We start from the raw sequence: 20,849 nt of genomic DNA, 5'->3' as shown, positions 1-20,849 counted from the left end.
GAATAGCATTTCACATATTTAAGTGCATATTGTTTTATGAAGCTGTAGTTATATTGAAATGATTATGTAGTTGTATTTGAATAAAACTATTGTGTATATAAAATAAAATTAAATAACATTTTCACATATTTGAGTGTATAAATATCGAATGAAACTGTAGTTATATACTTATATCGAAATGAAATTATAGTTGTGTTGAACTGACACAGCAGTGTATACAAAATGAAACTGAATAACAGAGTTACTTGTTGCGGAACGGAGTTCTGCCATTAAACAAAACGTCATTTTGAAGCTTGGTGCACGATATAATTTATTTGCCTTCAAAATATAAGTTTTTTTGTAACAACTTATTGCTCCAAAATGCTAAAATTTAAAAAGCTACTCAAAGGAGTTTTTTCGATCAGCTTTTTGACTAATTTGCCAAACACTTAACCCAATCAGCTAACCGCCATTTACCAAACACCCCATAGTGAATCAAACGACGATATTTAAATTGCATAGAAACAGCAAATTATGTTGTGGAAGGTGGACACGGTTCCAAAACTGTTTATAATTGTAAATATAGAGTTAAAAAATTATGAACATAGAGTTCTATAATTATGAACATAGAGTTTTGTAATTGTGAATATAGAGTTCAAAAATTATGAACATAGAGTTCTATAATTATGAACATAGAGTTCTGTAATTGTGAATATAGAGTTCAATAATTGTGAATATAGAGTTCAATAATTGTGAATATGAAGTTAAAAAATTATGAATTTTATAATTATGAACATAGAGTTCTGTAATTGTGAATATAGAGTTCAATAATTGTGAATATGAAGTTCAAAAATTATGAACATTGAGTTTTATAATTATGAATATATAGTTCTGTAATTGTGAATATAGAATTCAATTATTGTGAATATTAAGTTTTATAATTATGAACATAGTGTTTTATAATTATGAACATAGAGTTATGTAATTGTGAATATAGAGTTCAATAATTGTGAATATGAAGTTCAAAAATTATGAACATAGAGTTTTATAATTATGAACATATAATTCTGTAATTGTGAATATAGAATTCAATAATTGTGAATATGAAGTTTTATAATTATGAACATAAAATTTTATAATTATGAACATAGAGTTCAGTAGTTATGAACATAGGTTACACGACATAACTACTCTATAGAAACTAAATATTTAAGAAGTTTTATACTAATATATATTGCGTCGGAACAATTCATTATAAATTAAAAAGTAAGAACTTACAAAGTTACAAGAGAGTACGTATTTTATCTTATTGTACGTCTTAAGAAAAAAGTTAAAGAACAAACATATTGAAGGGATGTAATAAGAGTGACAATAATGAAAATGAGAATAAAGAAACTCTGGAGATCAGAGCAGACGATCAAAAAGACTGTCACCTTAATATTAACCTAGCCTACGTACCCTCTACTCTTCCTCATCCACAAAAATTATTTATTTTTCCACTTTATTAACTCTAAATCCGCTATATATAGGATCACATAGAAGCGGGCGTTGCTTCTCATCATCCACTTTATTGAATTACTATTAACCAAACCATGATGAGAATCTTCTTTTTCACTCTTCTTTTTCACATCCTTTGTTTGCTTGCACTAAACACCGCACCCTTACATGCAAACAAAGAAGAAGCTGAAGCTCTCTTACAATGGAAGATCAATGGCCTATCATCATCATCTACTTCTTTATTGGATTCTTCCTGGTCTGTCAATAACCTCACAAATGTGTGTAGTTGGGAGGGCATTATCTGCAACTCCGCTGGTTCTGTTTCAGAGCTCAATCTCCCTCATGGAAACATCAGAGGTACACTTGAGCCACTCGCTTTTTCCTTACTTCCTAATCTTACTCGCATCAATCTCAATAACAATAGTATGAGCGGAGCGATCCCATCTACTATCAGCACCCTCCTTATGCTCACTTTTCTGGACTTGAGCAATAACAACTTCACCGGGACAATACCAGTAGAAGTTGGGCAGTTGACACAACTCAGGTACTTTAGTTGTTTCAGAAACTTTCTAGAGGACGTGATTCCATTTGAAATTAGCAATCTCCAAAACCTAAGTTATCTGGATCTGGGAGTGAATAACCTGGAAACTCCGAATTGGTCTAAATTCCATGTTATGCCTTTGTTGAAGCATCTCAACCTCCATGCTAATGAGTTCACTTTGAATTTTCCACAAGACTTGATAAAGAGTTGTACAAACCTGTCTTATCTTGATTTGTCAAAAAATCATTTTACCAGTCAAATCCCAGTGTCTATGTTTTCCAAGTTAGAGAAGCTGGAGCATCTTGATCTTAGTAACAATTTCTTCCAAGGACCTTTTCCCATTAGTCTTACCAACTTGTCCAACCTTAAATTTCTTAGTCTTTCGTACAACAACCTTTCTGGCACAATTCCAGAAGAAATTGGTTCAATCACCAATCTTCAAGTCCTAAAATTGATCAATAATTCATTTCTTGGGAATATTCCACCTTCCATAGGAAATCTCAAACATCTTCAGTATCTTGCTCTTGGATTTAATCTACTTAATTCAACAATTCCAGTTGAAATTGGCTCCATGAATAGCCTTCGGGTACTAAGCCTAAATTATAATTCATTTCAGGGGAAGATTCCGCCTTCCATCGGAAGCCTTAAACATCTTCAGTTTCTTTCTCTTGGAATGAATCAACTGAATTCTATGATTCCCTTTGAACTTGGGCTATGCACAAATCTTGAAATCTTGTATCTTGAAAATAACACTCTAACAGGCGAGTTGCCTCCCAGCATGGCCAATCTTTCCAAACTAGTTGAGTTAGATTTATCTTCTAACAGACTTTCAGGTGAGTTAGTACCACACCTCATCGCCAACTGGACACAATTAATTTTCTTGTCTATAGATAGCAATAATTTCTCTGGAAGGATTCCCTCTGAAATTAGTTCATTGACACAAATTGAATATCTTCTCCTAAATAATAACCAGTTGCATTCCCTCAAACATTGGGAATTTGAATAAGTTGTTTGAACTCCTCCTTTCGAAAAACCACCTCTCTGGTGTAATTCCTTCAACAATTGGAAATTTGACAGAGCTCTATGGGCTAGGTCTTACATATAACTATCTTAGGGGGACATTACCATGGGAAGTAGGATATTTAACATCACTATCTGCCGTTTCCATAAGTTCCAACTTGCTTCACGGACCTGAGACCTTATCAATCTTTTGCAATCTCACATCTCTTTCAGGCCTTTTCATAGCTTATAACAAATTGAATGGACATATTCCACAATGCTTGGGAAACAACACGAATATCAAATTTCTTTTTCTTAATGGCAATCAGTTTCACGGGGGTATTTCAAAATCACTCTGCAATGCATGCCACCTTCATTTGCTTGACCTGTCAAGCAATTACTTGAGTGGTCTCATTCCAACGTGCCTGGGAAATTTTAGCAATCAACTCTCATTCTTGCGTCTTGAAAATAATAATTTGCATGGTGCTATGCATAGAGAGTTTTGCAGTTCAACCTCTTTCGAGTTGTTTGACCTATCTCTTAATAGTTTGAGTGGTGTTATTCCTTCGTGTTTGGGAAATCTAAGCACAACATTGTCGCTACTTGATTTAAGCATGAATCAATTTTATGGAAACATTCCAGAAGAAGCTTTAAAGGGTGACGTTCTGCAAGTTCTCATCTTGCAATTTAATGAATTCGAAGGACCATTACCTCGTACTCTGCTCAACTGTACAGCTCTCCAAGTTCTTGATGTTGGAAACAATGGGCTAAATGACTCATTCCCACACTGGTTAGATGCTCACCCACAATTGGCAGTGCTCATCTTAAGTTGTAATCATTTTCATGGGGTGATAGGCAATCCTACCAACAAGATTCCATTCCCTATGCTGCGAGTTCTTGATCTTTCCAACAATCACTTCACTGGACATTTGCCTAAATGTTATTTCCAGCATTTTACTGGGATTATAAATGATATTACTCCTGATTTAGAAGTAACATACTTTACAAGCCATTTCAATTACGCTTTTGGAGGCACTGTAATGCTAGTGGTGAAAGGGTTTGAGCTTCCCGTGGAAAAAATTCTATCCCTTTACACACTCATAGACTTATCAAGTAACATGTTTGATGGAGACATTCCTATTTCAATAGGAATCCTTCGTTTCCTCCGGCATCTCAATCTGTCTCATAATAGGCTAACTGGCCATATACCATCATCATTGGGAAATCTAACATTGCTTGAAGCGCTAGACATGTCTTGCAACCAGCTCACAGGGGAGATTCCATGGCAACTGTCAAAGCTTGGATTTCTGGAAGTACTGAACCTCTCCTATAATCATTTATTGGGAGCAATTCCCCGCAGCGGGCAACTTGATACAATTGGCAATGACTCCTACCTGGGAAACACAGCACTGTGTGGCTTTCCATTGTCTCTGGAATGTGAAGCCAGCAGAAAACCACATGTGCCGTCACAAGAAGAAGAAGATGAGGATTCGGGTTTTTTTAATGGATTTTCTTGGCAGAGCGTGACGATAGGATATTGCTGTTCATTTCCATTTGGAGTTTGTGTGGGATATTTTGCTCTGCAATATGGAAAACTCAACTGGTTGCTATGGAAACTCACATGGAAGAGAAGGCATGCCAAGGCCAGAAGAACAAATTAATATTGCAGATCGAGTGGTACAGGTATTATTTAAATTAAATCTCCCTTTATTTTCTAAGAGCATCCGCATCAGTTGGGGTTATTTCTTAGTTATTTGTGGGCCCCAACATCCACCTCATCATCCATTATCTCACTCAATCACAAAAAACCCTTCTCCACATCAGTTTTAAGTTATTTCTCAGTTTTTTATGGACCCACCATTTAACCTATTATATTTTAATAATTTCTTTATCTATTTTATTTATAAATTTATAATTTTAATAAAAATAGTGAATTGTAAAATAAAATAAAATAAAAAATAAAAGAAAATAATAAAAAGTTGGCAATATTATAAAAATTTATAAGGTAATTACAAAACAAAATAATAATTAAAATTAATTACTTAAATAAAAAAGAACAAAATATAAATAAACAATAATTAAAATTTAAAAAAGAGCAAAATATAAATAAACAATAATTAAAATTTAAAAAAATATATACAATCTGTTGCCAGCAACGGCCGGAAAATGGTCGTTGCTGGCAACGGACTTTGGCCGTTGCTATGGCCAGCAACGGCAAAAAGTAATTAAATTGAGAGTGGCCGCCAGCTGGCGGCCACTCTCAATTGCCCACTATCTTTCTTCTTTTTTTTTTTTTTTTTTTTTAATTCTGAAATAATTCTGACATTATGTGGGTTGTTGCAGGAGAATTATTTCTCAATTCATTCACTCTCACATTTGTTATTATCTTCAACCAAGGAGAATTCATCTGATATTATCTTCAAAATAACTACAGATGGTGATGCTCTAAACTCAACTTCACGTTTTCAATTTCTTTCAAAGACATTTTTTTCATTATGGCAAAAACTTGTGTGAGAGAGGTCAAATGGTAGATGACTAGGTATGCAAGTATCATAATTTCAATTATAAATATTATTCCATAAAATATTAATTATTAGTAACAATTAATTTACCCTAGATAGTATCACAATTTCACATATAAGTATTACAATATCTACTATCATATAAGTAAGGATTTATTTTAATTCAAGGGGTAATCGCACTTTTGGTCCCTCAATTAGTGCCCATTCTGCAATGTTATCCTTAGTTCCCAATTTGAACACATTTGGTCCCTCAATTATTCGACCATTAAGCAGATTTGGTCCTTCTGTCTGTATGGCTGTTTAACACCGTTTAAAGCATGGTTAAAAGTGGAATTTCACATAGCATTGTCTATAATAAGTAGGAAAAATCGCACTTTTGGTCCCTCAATTAGTGCCAAATCTGCAATATCATCCTTAGTTCCCAATTTGAACACAATTGATCACTCAATTATTTGACCATTAAGCAGATTTGATTATTCTGTGAGACCATCAGTTTAACTTCATTTAAATCAGGGGTATAATTGAAATTTCACATAGCCTTGAATATAACAAGCTAATTTTTACCCTTTCTCTGCCTGGTTGTTATTTTCGCCGCCGCAGATGCTCTGCCACCGTCGAGAAATGTCTCGACATCCACCATTTGCAAGTTCACTCCCTACCCATCTTACTGCCAAATTGTTCTCCCCAGCAACCACTCTTTTTCCAATGTCTACGACTATGACCGATTCTCCGTCTGCAAATCCTTAACCGTTGCGCGCAAGTTTCTGTCGTTGATCCAGAAGAACCTTCGCTACAATTCAAAGTCGTTAACCACCATCGCCGTTCGAGCTCTCAAGGATTGCGAGTTCTTCGCCGGTTTAAACATGGATTATCTCTCCAGTTCTTTCAAGACTGTCAAAGGGACTTCCCAGTATCTCCCGGTGTTGGAAGCTGACGACGTGCAAACATTCCTCAACGCCATTCTCACCAACACGCAGACGTGTATAGACAACCTGCAAGCGACGTCGTCGTCTTGGAGAGTTAGGAATGGGATCGTGGCATCGGCTGGCGAACGACACGCGGCTGTTTAGTGTTTCTCTGGCTCTGTTCACTAAAGGGCGGGTGCCGAGGAAGAAGAAGGCCGCCAGCGCCGGAGCTTGGGCGTCCGACCAAGAAACAGCTTGGGTTCTGGAACAGGCGTTTGCCTCTGGAGATGTCGAAACGGATGAAGGCTATTTTCGAGCGAGTTAGCCGGAGAAAGCTCCTGCAAACTCAGGAAGATGACCAGGTTCTGGTGACTGACATTGTGGTTGTTAGTCAATATGGGAGTGGAAATTTTACCACCATTAATGACGATGTCGCCGCTGCTCCCAACAACACTCTGTCCAACGGCGGCTACTTCCTCGTATACGTGATTGCCGACGTGTACGAGGAATACGTCTCCATTGCCAAGAACAAGAAATACTTGATGATGATCGGCGACGGCATTAACCAGACCATCATCACTGGAAATCACAGCTATGTTGATGGCTAGACTACTTTCAATTCTTACTCATGTGAAATTTTAATTATACCCCTGATTTAAACGGAGTTAAACTGATGGTCTTACAGAAGGACCAAATCTGCTTAATGGTCAAATAATTGAGGGACCAATTGTGTTCAAATTGGGAACTAATGAGACATTGCAGATTGGGCACTAATTGAGGGACCAAAAGTGCGATTTCCCCTTAATTCAATTTGGTAAGCATTACAATTTCTTTTATAAGTAACCATTAGAATTACATTTGTAAGTATATATATTACAATATTTATCATTAGCAACAATCATTTTATCCTAATAGTATCACAATTTAACATATAAATATTACAATATCAATTATAAATAACAATTTATTTATTTCATTTAGTATTGAATTTTCTGTGATATATATTATCATATCTATCATATATAAGTAACAAATAATTATCATAGACAGTCTCACAGATTAACTCACACAAGTGTGACTCTTGTATTAATTAGATGTGTAAAGCTGTGGCATTTTACCGGCCTTTGTGGTTGAAGATTAAAAGGGTGGCGGGCATGCAGAGTTTTACACTCAGAGTCGTTGTGTTTTTATTGTGACCAATAGAGCTGCTCATGCGGATCGAATTGTGCTTTTATTGTATTGATTGGTCGTGGGTACTATTGTGGACTATTGTGGTGTGCTATTTTAATTAATATGCCTTCCCATGTTCTTTATTGCGATGTTTTTAGTACTTTAGTGCACAGCAAAGTGCAAACTCCAAGACACTTTCTACTTATTCTATACTGTACCATTTTATTACGCTGTAAGACTTGCTTTAAAATGTTAGATAGAAAGCAATGCAGAATGGAAGTGTATGAAATTATTACTTTGAACTTAATCTTATGCCTTGCCTTAATTCATAATAATTCATAGCTAAAAACACATGTTTTTAGACCAAACTTTTTCATCCAACAAAAAACTACATTTCGAACATAGGTATTATATTTCTTGCAGAAACCTTTATAATATGTCATTTTTTAAGATTATGTATTGTTTTTTTTTTATTATAAAAATAAAAATAAAATTTAATTGCCACAAAAACAATGTATTATAAATTTAAAGACAGTTTCAATTTTTACAAAACTATATAATATTGCAAGAAAAATAGCAATACACAATACTAAAAACAAATCTCCAATTGCAAGTGTGTTTCTAGTGGCTAACTCAAAAGAAAGGGTTTTCCCAACCAAGTCCTCTATTGGGAATATTCAAAGATAATAAAGAAAATATAATCTCTAGAATTTAGGTAAGGGAAATGTTTGTATAATTTAGCTGAGAAAAAGTTTATAAAATCTAGGCATGAACAAAAGATGCTATATTATAAATATGTTAGAAGGTTTGTAGAGCTTAAACAAGGAGATAAAAATTAAAGGTAACCAACATGGTTGGTGTGGTGGTTCAATACATTGTTTCTTAAGCATGAGGTTGGGGATTTGATCCTCACCCATGTAAATAGAACAAACCATTTGGCCAGTCACTGCATGAGGTTGGGGCTTCAATCCTCACCCATGTAGTGAATGGAGCAAACCAGGGACGGGAGATGGAGATTAGTCTTCTGGCTATCAACCGGAGGGGCAACCATACAAAAAAAAAAAAAAAAAAAGAGGTAAAAAGGCAAACAGAATTTTTAAAAGTTCGGGATTTGAAAGATGAATTTCAAATATCACTCGGCTTTTAAAAATATAAATCAGATATTATATCATCTTTTAAAAACTCCCTAAAAATCTTTATGAAATACTTTTAAAGTTTTAAAGTTTATAAAAGTTTTAATTCGATACATCGAGAGAAAAGTTAAGAATTATTTGAACATGAACATTAATCCATGGTATAATTATGGACAAATTTATGAAAAAATAAATGCGGAAGGGATGCCATCGCACCCAAGAAAAGGGGCGATATCCTTGGTTACTAGTTACTACTGAGGCTCTGTTTAGCAATGCTAAGCTAGGAGCTTATAGCTTATTTTAAGCTACTAATAAGCTATAAGCTCTGTTTGGTAATGTTCCCAAAATAAGCTTTTAGCTTAAAATAAGAGCTTATTTTGGAACGCTACTTTAGGTAGCGTTTCAAAATAAGCTACTAGCTTCCTGATTTTTTTTTTTTTTTTAATCTTTACCCTTATTATTTTAAAGTAATGACATATTTTAACCTTATGAATTAAAACCCTTTCTCTTCCTCTATCCCAACTTTCACGTCAATCCCTTCTTCTTCTTCTTCTTCTACTGTTGTTGTTGTTGTTATTGTTATTATTGTTATTATTATTATTATTACAATATTATTATTATTGTTATTATTATTATTATTATTATTAATGTTATTTTTAAATTAGCAATATGGCTTCAACCAATGACAATATTGCTACTTCATTATGGGATGCTAGATCATGATCACGCTAATAGTTTTATTTTAAAAAAATGTTTACTTTTTTTTTTGGAAGATGCACTGTTAAATTTTAATATGTAAACAAACTAATTTAAATTTTATGAAGATGTCCTTTTTAGTCTTTTTACATTTATCAGCTTATCAAAAATCTAATTTTACCAAACACTTTCAATCATAACAGCTAGCTTAACAGCTCTTCAATTTTCAGCTCCGAGCTTATAGCTTTTCAGTTTTTAGCTCCTTTTCAGCTAGGTTTGCCAAACAGAGCCTGAACAAAAATGGGAAAAAGAAGTTGATAAAAAAAAAGGTGGAAAAAAAAGGGGGGAAAGTGGAGATTCTGTGATCCAGTGAAGTGACTGATCAATTGCAAATTAGCAAGGAAAAAGGAGATGATAGTGGGTTAATAAATGCAAGAGGATACAACATGTAAAGTGCTGGGAATATTAACAAAATTTATATTTTGAGTAATTATTTTATGGTATAAATATATGTGGAGTTTACTATTGATTTTGGTCAAATCAAAGTAGATCGGATTATTCTAAATAAATTGATATATTGTTCGCTTAAAATTAATAATGAGTGAATGAAAAAATGATTCTCAAAATATACACATATAGTTAGAAAAATCAGAGTTACAAGGCATATAAGCAGCATTTGTCTTACATTTAAAAGTGATGTTGTTTGTACTAGTACAATTCCCTTCTCTTTTTTTTTTCTTCTTCTTTTTTGAAATAAAAGAGCTAATTCATTAATCACGATGAAAAGTTTACAATAAAATCGATGAAATGATAAAATATTCTTACAATCATACATTGAAACAAATTTCCAATGCTACATGAAACTTGAATCTCTGACTGTTTTTCAAGATTGAAGCTGAATTCGTTTGGAGAACCTGAAACTTCTTTGATATTGTTAATGATCTTGCTACCCAAGTCTGACTCTATTGTGGCTCTTCTGTCCATAGACAATATCTCCATTAATCTGAACTACATATCAAGGTTCAGATCTTCTTCAATTCGGTGCTCGGGATGAAGCAAACATACTCCACGGATAAATTGTTTCACCTTATGAAAAACGATCTCGCCAAATAAACGAGAGAAAAACTCGCTGAAGACACGAAAGGAAATAACTCGCAAACGAAACGAGAGGGAATAACTTTAACAAAATAACATATGAAAATCAAATTTAAAACAACCAAAACAAATCATAAACACCAAACCACTAACTAATATGTATATATATATATATATATATATATATATATATATATATATATATATATATATATATTATTTATTGAACCGCTGAAAAAAGGTAAAGAAGCTTGGATCTAGAGTTGGAGATGGCGAGAGACGGTGGTGAAGGAGGAAGAAATGATGGTGAGCGCTGGAGGAGATGGTGGCGGTGAAAGAGAGGCGAGAAGAGGTGTCGGCAGCGGAGGAGAGGCCGAAGGACAGGCGATTGAGAGATGGTCGGAGTAGGAGAAGAAACGAGAGGAGGCTGGCGTCGCCTCCGCAAAACGAGCGGAGGTGGCCGATCAATGGAGGATGAGGGAAACCCCTCGCAGAGAGAATATTAGGTTAGGGAGCGGTGCCCAAAATAAGTTGTAATATTCATTCTTTTACAATTCCCAAAAAAGTATGAATTGTATAGTAGAGATTCTCTTTCAATGAAAATATAGTTACTTCTCCATCACCATCATGACACTTGCATTCTTTTCAAGTTGATCGATGTAAATTAAAAATAATGTGAGTTGATATTGATACATGATATAACTATTGATTCCAACTCCTTGGGTTGTATACATGGCCGGATTTTAGGGCGTATAAGATGGGCAACAACACAAGGCCTCAATATTTATTTTTGACCTAACTATTTAGGGCTCAATTAATAAGTATGAAGGGTGTATCACCATCAATAGTTTGGGATGTTAGACAAAAACAATAATCTGGGACTAAATTTCGAATTACGTACCACCAAAAACAATGGACCTTTAGTGACATTATACACATTAAATAAAATTATTAGAGTACACATTAAATGAAATTATTAGAGTACTCCTTTCAAAAAAAAAAAAGTTTATAGTACTCAGCAATCTTTTAAAAAAAAAAATTTAAAAAATCAACCTATATGTACAACTTCATTTATAAGATGTGAAATTATTGGTATTATATTCGCCTTTTTAGCAAAGTTGTATTCAATATTCATGCTATAACCCTACTTAGCACATAGGGTGTGAGTTAGATCACAACATTAAGACTCAAATCATCTAATTAATTATCACATGAGCAAGTTAAAGTTTAATAACGATGATAACGGTATAAAACGGTATTGAATGAACTGTATAACAATTGTACAGACTAGGGGAATATATACAAGAGGAATCACACAGAGACTAGGATAAGGAGTAGGAATCATAGGGAGACTAGGATAAGGAGTCATAAGAGCATCCACATTTGTGGATAATAGGGAGATATTTCAGAATGAATTCTCCCCAACCCAAGATAATAACTAATGTGGGGAAGAGATAATGTGAGAAATAATTGGTCTGCAAATGAAGAGATAATGCAGAAATGGTGGGACCCACCACAAAAGCCCCTGACAGTCTGAATTTTATTTATTTATTTATTTTTAAAATTTAATTTTCCTTTTTTTTTTCTTTTTTTTTTCTCCCCTCCCATCTTCTCTTTCCTAATCACTCTTACATTATCCCCCTATTCTCCCCCAACAAATGTGGATGCTCTAATGTGACTCAAATACATAGAGTCCTAATACTAGTCCTAATAACAATAACATGTGCAATTTTACAATACCATGTCACTGTTTTTGTAGTATGAAACCGAAAAATAAGATACCACATAATATGCTCTTGACAATATATTCTAGAAATTCACTTCATGTTTTAGCACTCATAGCCTATAGCAAATAATTGACAACTTGATAACATCAAATGAAAGTTCATCAACAAAAAAACATATACTCCAAGAAATAGAAGATGAATACCCGGCAATAGGGCCGGGTAAAGCAGACGCTCCCTTAGAGCAACATTATCAGAGGTTATTTTGGGTAGAATGTCATATCAATTAACTCTTGTTCAAGATAATGCACTAGTGGAAATTATGAAATTTCTGACCACCTGAAAGTGATCTTAAATCAAGTTGATACCAAAAAGTGGTCGAAAATAGCAACAAAGGTTTTTCCGGATACCAAAAGTGATCGGAACAAGACTTTTGACTTGATTTAAGATCACTTTCAGGTGGTCGGAAATTTCATAATTTCCAGTAGTGATAGCTAATGTGAGGATGAATTAATTGAGAAATTATTGCACTCTTTGTTCAAGATAATAGCTGATGCGGGCCGGGGATGAATTAATTGAAAAATAATTGGTTGGCAAAGACCCAAATAATGTCAAAATTATTATTATTATTATTTTTTTTTTTTAAAAAAAAAAAAAGAAGGAAGGGAGGGGTGCACATCAAATTCCAACTAGACGAGATTGAAAAAGGCTTGATTCAAGCCCGAGCTCGGATTCAGAAATTGGCTGCCCTTGCCAACTTTCGGTATCATTTTCCAACGAGAGTTGTGCTTCTGCAACTAGTCCAGTGTGAGATTAAATTCATCACTTGCGGAATTAATTTTTAATTAAATTTAACTTTAAATCTGAATTTAACTCTATGATAATGGGGCTGGCTGTTTCAGGTGTTACAAAGACTGATTTAATATCAGCTTTAATGCCATAATGATGCTATTGAATCCTTCATACCCTATATAAAAAGGGAGTAGGATAGCATAATTTTTGGTAATGGAGTGAACAAGCACACAACACGAAAATACACTTTTCAAGCTTCAAAACACTTCTGCTTCTACTCCTTTCTTAAACCTAACTGTGTTCAGGGCTTTGCTCTAGTTCGCCGGGTTCGTTCGTTTGGGTGCTCGAACGTCGAACCGTAGCGCGTTTTATCATGGGAAACCTAGGCCACGGCGCTCCTAACACTTTTGGGAGGTGGCAAATAAGGTTTTAACGAAAGAGTGGTCTCTTGACTCACGCTAAAAACCCTTACCCAAACACGAGCCAATCTTTCCTTCTTTCGGTTTTGGATTATGCTTCTAAGCAAAAATCCTCCTTTTCTGTTTTAGTTTGGTTGGAATTATAATCTGTGGATTATAAATTCCATTTGGTTGATATGTATATATATTTTCTGTAGATATTCATGCATATAACCATGGTGGTCTGATTTATATATATATTTGTGTGTATATATATATATATCGAATAATATTTTATATACTTTCGTGTGTGTATATATAAATATTATTTTACGATATTAAATCGATTATTGGTTCATTATCACCAACACCTCTTTCATATATTATAATGGCAATTACGTTTCCATATGATCCATTATATTTTGCATATTTTATTTAATTTTAAAAAGTTTTTTCCTTCAATCATAATTATTGGGTCTAGTAATTGGTGGCTAAGTGGATTGTTGGGCGGAGGCTTAAAGGGTCAAATTCAACACCTTACCTCTCAGCTTGAATATGTGGCGGGTATAAAGAAATAAAGTTGTATCTTTGCTATGAGCTATAGCTTTTTGGCGTAGTGGTAAATGTTTAATCCTAACAAGTTTTATCTGAGTTAAGTGAGTTTAGGTACTGAGAATTAGAATATTAATTTCATTAAATTAATTCTAACAGAATGCAATTACAAAATATATAAATTATAAGTTAACGAGAGTTCTCCTAACAGACAGAGAAGCTCAAGTCAACCTATCCTAAGCCACAAAATAAAACCATATAATATAAATAAATAACCCTGACTAATACACCCCCTCAAGCACAAGGTTGGTGCGAGACAACATTGAGCTTGTCACGGAGTTGCGCGAACCGTGGCCCTGCCAGCGGTTTGGTGAAGATGTCTCCAAGCTGGTCTTTAGTTGACACAAAATTGACGACGAAGTCTCCCGAGGCAACCTTGTCCCGAACAAAGTGGAAGTCAATCTCAACATGCTTTGTCCGTGCATGAAAGACCGGGTTTGCACACAAATATGTCGCACCTAGGTTGTCACACCACAAAGTGACTGGATGAGAGGAATGCAGTCCAAGCTCCTTCAGCAGAGAGACGACCCAAGTTACTTCCGCGGACACATCGGCTAGGGCTTTGTACTCTGCCTCGGTGGAGGATCGTGCCACCGTGCGCTGCTTCCTGGATAGCCATGAAATTAGGTTGGTCCCAAGGAACACAGCATAACCGCTTGTGCTCTTCCGGTCAACCAGACAACCTGCCCAGTCGGAGTCTGAGAACGCCTGGATAGTCGTGGACGCGGACGGAGAGATACGCAAGCCATAGTCTAGAGTGCCTTTGATATAACGCAACACTCTTTTAGCCAAACCCCAATGGTTGTCTGTTGGCGCATGCATAAACTGGCACAAACGATTTACCGAGTAGGACAAGTCTGGCCTCGTAATCGTTAAATACTGGAGTGCCCCTACAATGCGTCTGTACTGAGTGGGGTTGTCGAAGGGAGCGGTATCTGATGACACTGATACTGTGACAGCAGCTGGAGTGGTGAGCGGCTTACAGTCGAGCATCCCGGCACGATTAAGTAGATCTGTCATGTACCGTCTCTGGGATAAAATCATTCCGCCAGCTGCTGATATGGTCTCGATCCCTAAAAAGAAGCCCGGTTTACCAAGATCTCGAATCTTGAAAGCCGAGGCAAGTCGGTGTAGCAAGGTGTGCATCAATGTCTCGTCGTTGCCCATCATGATGATATCATCTACATAGACAAGTAGATATACCCGAGATGCAGCGGCAGTGTAGTGAAATAAAGAGACATCAGTTTTCGACGCTTTGAACCCTGCAAGAATCAAGAAGTCATGTAATCTCTTAAACCAGGCCCTTGGGGCCTGTTTTAGCCCGTATAGTGAGCGCTGCAAGTGACACACATGGCCCGGGTGTGTCGGATCTTCATATCCTGGTGGCTGTTTCATGTAGACTGTCTCAGTCAGATGCCCATTTAGAAAGGCGTTATGGACATCTAACTGACGCATCGTCCAACTGGAGGAGATAGCAAGAGAAAACAGCAGCCGAACTGTAGTCGGCTTTACCACCGGGCTGTAGGTGTCAAAAAAGTCCTCGCCGGCTACCTGGTTGAAGCCTTTGGCCACCAAGCGTGCCTTATAGCGCTCAACTGTACCGTCTGCCCTGCGTTTGGTGCGGAACACCCACTTACAGCCAATGATGTTCATGTGTGGGGTCGGTGGCACTAAACGCCAGGTGCTGTTGTGTAGCAAGGCGTTGAACTCCTGATCCATGGCGTCACGCCATTCGGGATGCCCTACAGCCTGGGAATAACACGTAGGATCAGTAGTTACAGTAAGTGCCTGAAAGGACTCATCCGTGCCCCTAGTCTGATGTCGAAGACGCATAGTGTGGCCTCGTTCTTGAGGTTCAGTGCGCTGCCGTTTAGCCCTGCGCCGTGGTGGCCGGGTGATGGCTAACGGCCCAGGCTCAAAGGCTAACGGCATAGGTTCAGACTCTGAGACCCCCGGTGGGACATGCGGGCGTGGGGCCAGCTGAGCCAGCCTCGGGATTATGGGCCCAGAGGCCCACGATGTAGACTTCGGAGTAGCAGACGGGGCGGGGGTCCCAAGGCAAAAAGGGAACACCGTCTCGTCAAACCGGACATGACGACAGATATAAACTTTCCCCGTTGTGCGATCCATGCATCGATATCCCCTAAAGGACGGGGGGTATCCAAGGAAGACACAGGGTGCTGAGCGATATTCTATCTTATGGCGATTGTAGGGCCGTAGATAAGGATAGCACAGGCACCCGAAAACTCTAAGAAACGTGTATGGTGGTGACACTTTATGAAGAATAGAGTAGGGACTTTCATAGTTTAGTACGGGAGTTGGTAGATAATTAATTAGACACGTTGCGGTTTCAAACGCAAAGTCCCAATATTCCATTGGGACGGACCCTTCGGCGAGTAAAGCAAGGCCCGTTTCGACTATATGTCTGTTACGGCGCTCAACTCGTCCGTTCTGTTCATGTGTGTATGCACACGACTTTCGATGATTAATACCCAATGTTTGGAAACGTGTGGTTAACTTTTGATATTCACCCCCCAGATCTGATTGTATATTTTTGATAGAGCGCGAGAATTGTCGCTCTACCATCACACGGAACAATTCAAAAGTTTTATAAACGTCTGATTTTACCCGTAACGGATAAAACCAGCAAAAACGGGAATGGTCGTCTACAAACAGAAGAAAATAGCGATGACCAGTACTTGACACTACAGGAGCTGGGCCCCATACATCCGTGAATATTAAGTCTAACACATTTGTACTAGTATGCGTTACATTATCTAATTTGAACCGACATGATTTGCCAAGATGACACGACTCGCACGATTTTATTGATTTCTTGTTATTGGAAGAAACTGGACAATTCTTTAGGATCCTATCTTGGACAACACCATGCGGATGTCCTAGTCTGCCGGGTGCCATATTTCAGGAGTGGCCCGGGAACTGACAAAGGCAATGTGGGTGTGAGAGAGCGGAAGCTTGTACAATCCCCCGGAGGTTGGCCCTTTAAGCAGAGTGACCCTGGTTTTGGAATCCTTCACAACAAAAAAATCACTGTGAAATTCAAAATAAACTCGGTTTTCTTTTGTAAATTTGTTAACCGATAATAATGGGATGGATAAAGTGGGGACATGTAACACATTAGACAAACTAAGAATTTTGGACTCGGAAGGAATCGATGCATGCCCGACGCGAGAGATAGTCAAACCTGCGCCGTTCCCGACTCGTAGGACATCGGGCCCGGTGTATTCATCTGAGCGCGTCAACATGCTCGCATCTGGAGTGGCGTGGGCGGTGGCGCCTGTGTCCGGGAACCAGCCATCCGAGGAGACTGCCGATGGCGTCACAGGAGGCTCGCCGGCGGTAGCTACATGTGCTTCAGCCGGTGGTTGTGTGGTGTATCGTTTATAACAATACACTGCCGTATGTCCCTGAGCACGGCAAATTTGGCATTTTGGAGTCCCGCGCCCGTTTCGGTTGCCTCTGCCCCGATTATTCCGTCCATTGCCGCCGCGTCCTCCACGCCACTGCTGACCATTGCCGGACTGCCCGCCGGGCGGTCCTCGGCCTCGCCCAACATGCATGGCAGTCGGCCCTGCAGTGTTGTCACCCCCAGCGCCGAAATCGTCGGAGATGATAAACTCCTGGGCTTGGAGGAAATCTGCCAATTGCGGGAGGGAAACAGCAGCGGTGGTGGCAGTCAAAGAAGCCGCCATAATCCTCAAATCTTGCCGCAATCCACGCATCACATATAACATCTGCTCGGAGGAGGAGAGTGGTCTCCCAGCTTGAGCTAATGCCTCCGCGATCACCTCAGCACGGCCGAGATATTCTGCTGTCGACGAACCGCCCTGCCTCAACGACTGAAATTGTCCAAGGAGGCTTAGACAACGCGCCTGTGTGGAAGAGCCCAAAGCCGTGTTGATCGACGTCCATAACGCCGCGGCAGTCTCTCGTCCGATCGCTAGGTGGAGCACCTCATCGGTCATAGAAGAGATCAACATCGAGAGGATGGATTGATCTTGAAGAATCCATGCCTTGTAGGCTGGATTGGGAGAGACGCCGGACGCCGGCGTGGCACCTGAGCCGGAGTCGCCAGCCGCGGTCGCGGCAGTTGTGGCCGGAGGACATGGCGTAGAGCCGTCAACGTAGCCCAGCAGGTCTTGGCCTCTTAGGAATGGAATTAGTTGAGTCCTCCAAAACAGGAAATTCCTGCTGTTGAGCTTGATGGAGACGTGATGATGCGCGCCGGAAAGTTGGTTGGACGTCGCCGGCGAAGGTGTGGCACCGGCAGAAATCGTTCGCTCGGACGGTTGCGACATGGCTTCGGGAGGAAAAACGTTGCGATGCGAATTGGGTGGGTAAGGTAGAGAGATAAGCGAAGAGATCGTTACCTATCTGATACCAAATTAGAATATTAATTTCATTAAATTAATTCTAACAGAATGCAATTACAAAATATATAAAGTATAAGTTAACGAGAGTTCTCCTAACAGACAGAGAAGCTCAAGTCAACCTATCCTAAGCCACAAAATAAAACCATATAATATAAATAAATAACCCTGACTAATACTGAGGAGGGTGTGGCGTAGTGATAAATGTTTGAATTTAATAATTTTTTTAAAAGTAAAAAAAAAAAAAAAAAAAAAAAAAAAAAACAAGAGACGCTATCAAGTCCATCGATAAATTCCACATTGATATGATATATATAGTACAGTTTTGAATTTGTCAAAATTAGAAATCAGTGTATGCGCTGTGCTTCCAAGTGTTGGATGCTATCAAACCATTTGAAAGGTTTTTGTATTCCAGTGAAGCATGACTTGAGAGGATGAGGATGCCATTATGCCAATTCGAAAAGCAACGCAATTGAGTCATTTTCACCTCCATTTTCTATTGATTTTATTATTATTATTATTATTATTATTATTATTATTATTATTATTATTATTATTATTATTATTATTATTATTATTCACTAGGTAAATTTGTAGCCACTATCCGAACATATGTGCTGAGTAAATCACAATTTGTGATCTTAGATAGCAAAATATCATAAGGTGGTAAACCAATTTAAATAGCTCATAGTTAATCCCCTGAAACTAATAAGACAATAAGGTCAATATATAAGTTGCTTTTGCGGGGAATTGAATTTGTAAACTTGTAATTATCAAGTCAACAAACCAATTTGACTAGGGTTGTCCTGACCTGGTTGAGTTTTTTTAACCGATTAGACTTTGCTCATACAATTTGTGACCATAGACATAATTTAATTTGAGCAATGGAAGCAAATATCAAATTGAATTTGTCAATTATTAATGTCCATGTTCACAGTATAAATGCGTGGAAGTAATATTCTATTCATAGAAATTTAAGAGTAATGCGTAATTCTTTTCAAGTTATAGCTATGATAAGATCTCTCGATGAAGTTTAACCTGTAACTAATATAATTTGAATATAATCCCATTCGTGGGATTGTTTGACTTTACAAAAATAAAATAAAAATAAATAAATAAATAAAAAAGACTATCGTTCAATATATGGCAAATTATGCCCTGGAAACGTGTTCACCATAAATGGTGAACACGGGTCCAAATGGTGCCGTTTTAAGGAGGAGAAAAATTTCGCTAATGTGATGTTAACGCGCCGCGTTTGGTCAGATTATGAATTTTCTGTTATGAGATTATGAATGTACTGTAAATTCATAATCTCATTACAGAAAATTCATAATCGCATAAAAGAAAAACATTTATTAAATTATGAATTTTCTGTTATGAAATTATGAATTTAATGTAAATTCATAATCTCATAACAGAAAATTCATAATCTCATAATAGAAAATTCATAATCTCATAAAAGAAAATTCATAATTTCATAACTGCACATTCATAAATCCATGCAATGCGCAGGCATGGATTTATGAATGTGCAATTATGAAATTATGAATTTTCTTTTTATGAGATTATGTTGAAGAAGCTTGCGCGAAGAGAAAGTGAAACCCTAAAATGTAAAACTGAAGAAGAAAAGTCACGCAGTTAATTAAGAAAAAAAAAAGATAACGATGCACTGTTATCGTTGGGACCGTGTTCACCATATATGGTGAACACAGTTCCATGGCATAACGATCCTCAATATATCATCTCGTCTACTAATTTGAAAAGATCAAGCCCACATAAGAAGAATACTTCAAACAGAGGCAGTATTTTTTTCCAAGTCAAGTTTAACTTGGATATGTCAATCTTGAAAGAAACTTAATCGAGTATGACTTTGAGGTAAAACATATTTTGTGATTTCAGCAGGCGAAAGACTGAGATAAATAATTTTTATACTAATACAAAAATAATCAAAAAAATCTAACAATCTACGTCTAAAATTTTACTGCATTCAATTCATTATTTAAAGAGAGGTTTGGAAAGGGTAATTCTATTTGCACCACCCCAATTGCTATTTAAACTACTCTTTGATAACTGTGATAGTTTTATAAGGCAAATTATGTTGTGAGCACGTACCTACTGTTAGATATACAATAGTCTAACTATATGAACCATAGTATACGAGAAACCTGACCTCGTATGATAGCGGAAGCGTAGCCATGTAGATCTCCAGCCATAGTTGATGTTCCTGTTGTGTTGCCTCTTAACGGTAGACCGTCAGCCATGTTTTGCCTCAGACCTGACTCAGAACCCTAGATGGTGTATTGGTGTCTACTGAGCGGTCTGAGTACCGTAACTGAATGTGCTAACAACAACCATCCTGTATCCCATCAATACAGGATTATATTAGGCACAGAGT

At 37.2% G+C, this 20,849-nt stretch overlaps 1 protein-coding gene and 1 pseudogene across 1 annotated transcript; both read left to right on the top strand.

Moving 5' to 3' along the window:
* Positions 1 to 1,571: 1,571 nt before the first annotated feature.
* LOC109158047 (receptor-like protein 12) lies at positions 1,572 to 7,760 on the top strand. Its single transcript, XM_019305865.1, has 3 exons — positions 1,572 to 2,854; positions 2,991 to 4,699; positions 7,538 to 7,760. Exons 1-2 carry the CDS (start codon positions 1,572 to 1,574, stop codon positions 4,675 to 4,677), a joined length of 2,970 nt encoding a protein of 989 aa, XP_019161410.1. The 3' UTR covers positions 4,678 to 4,699; positions 7,538 to 7,760.
* On the top strand, positions 6,096 to 7,102 carry LOC109158046 (annotated as a pseudogene).
* Positions 7,761 to 20,849: the final 13,089 nt, after the last annotated feature.

The sequence above is a fragment of the Ipomoea nil genome, unplaced genomic scaffold, assembly GCF_001879475.1.
Source record: "Ipomoea nil cultivar Tokyo-kokei standard unplaced genomic scaffold, Asagao_1.1 scaffold2805, whole genome shotgun sequence".
Classification (NCBI taxonomy): Eukaryota; Viridiplantae; Streptophyta; class Magnoliopsida; order Solanales; family Convolvulaceae; genus Ipomoea; species Ipomoea nil.
This window is presented reverse-complemented; position numbering and strand designations above follow the sequence as displayed.

Excerpts from the sequence above, each read along its gene's own strand:
- LOC109158047 (XM_019305865.1), top strand. The coding sequence starts at position 1,572 with ATGATGAGAATCTTCTTTTTCACTCTTCTTTTTCACATCCTTTGTTTG. Across the intron at positions 2,855-2,990 it reads TCTAACAGACTTTCAGGTGA|TTGCATTCCCTCAAACATTG; the intron begins GTTAGTACCACA and ends AATAATAACCAG.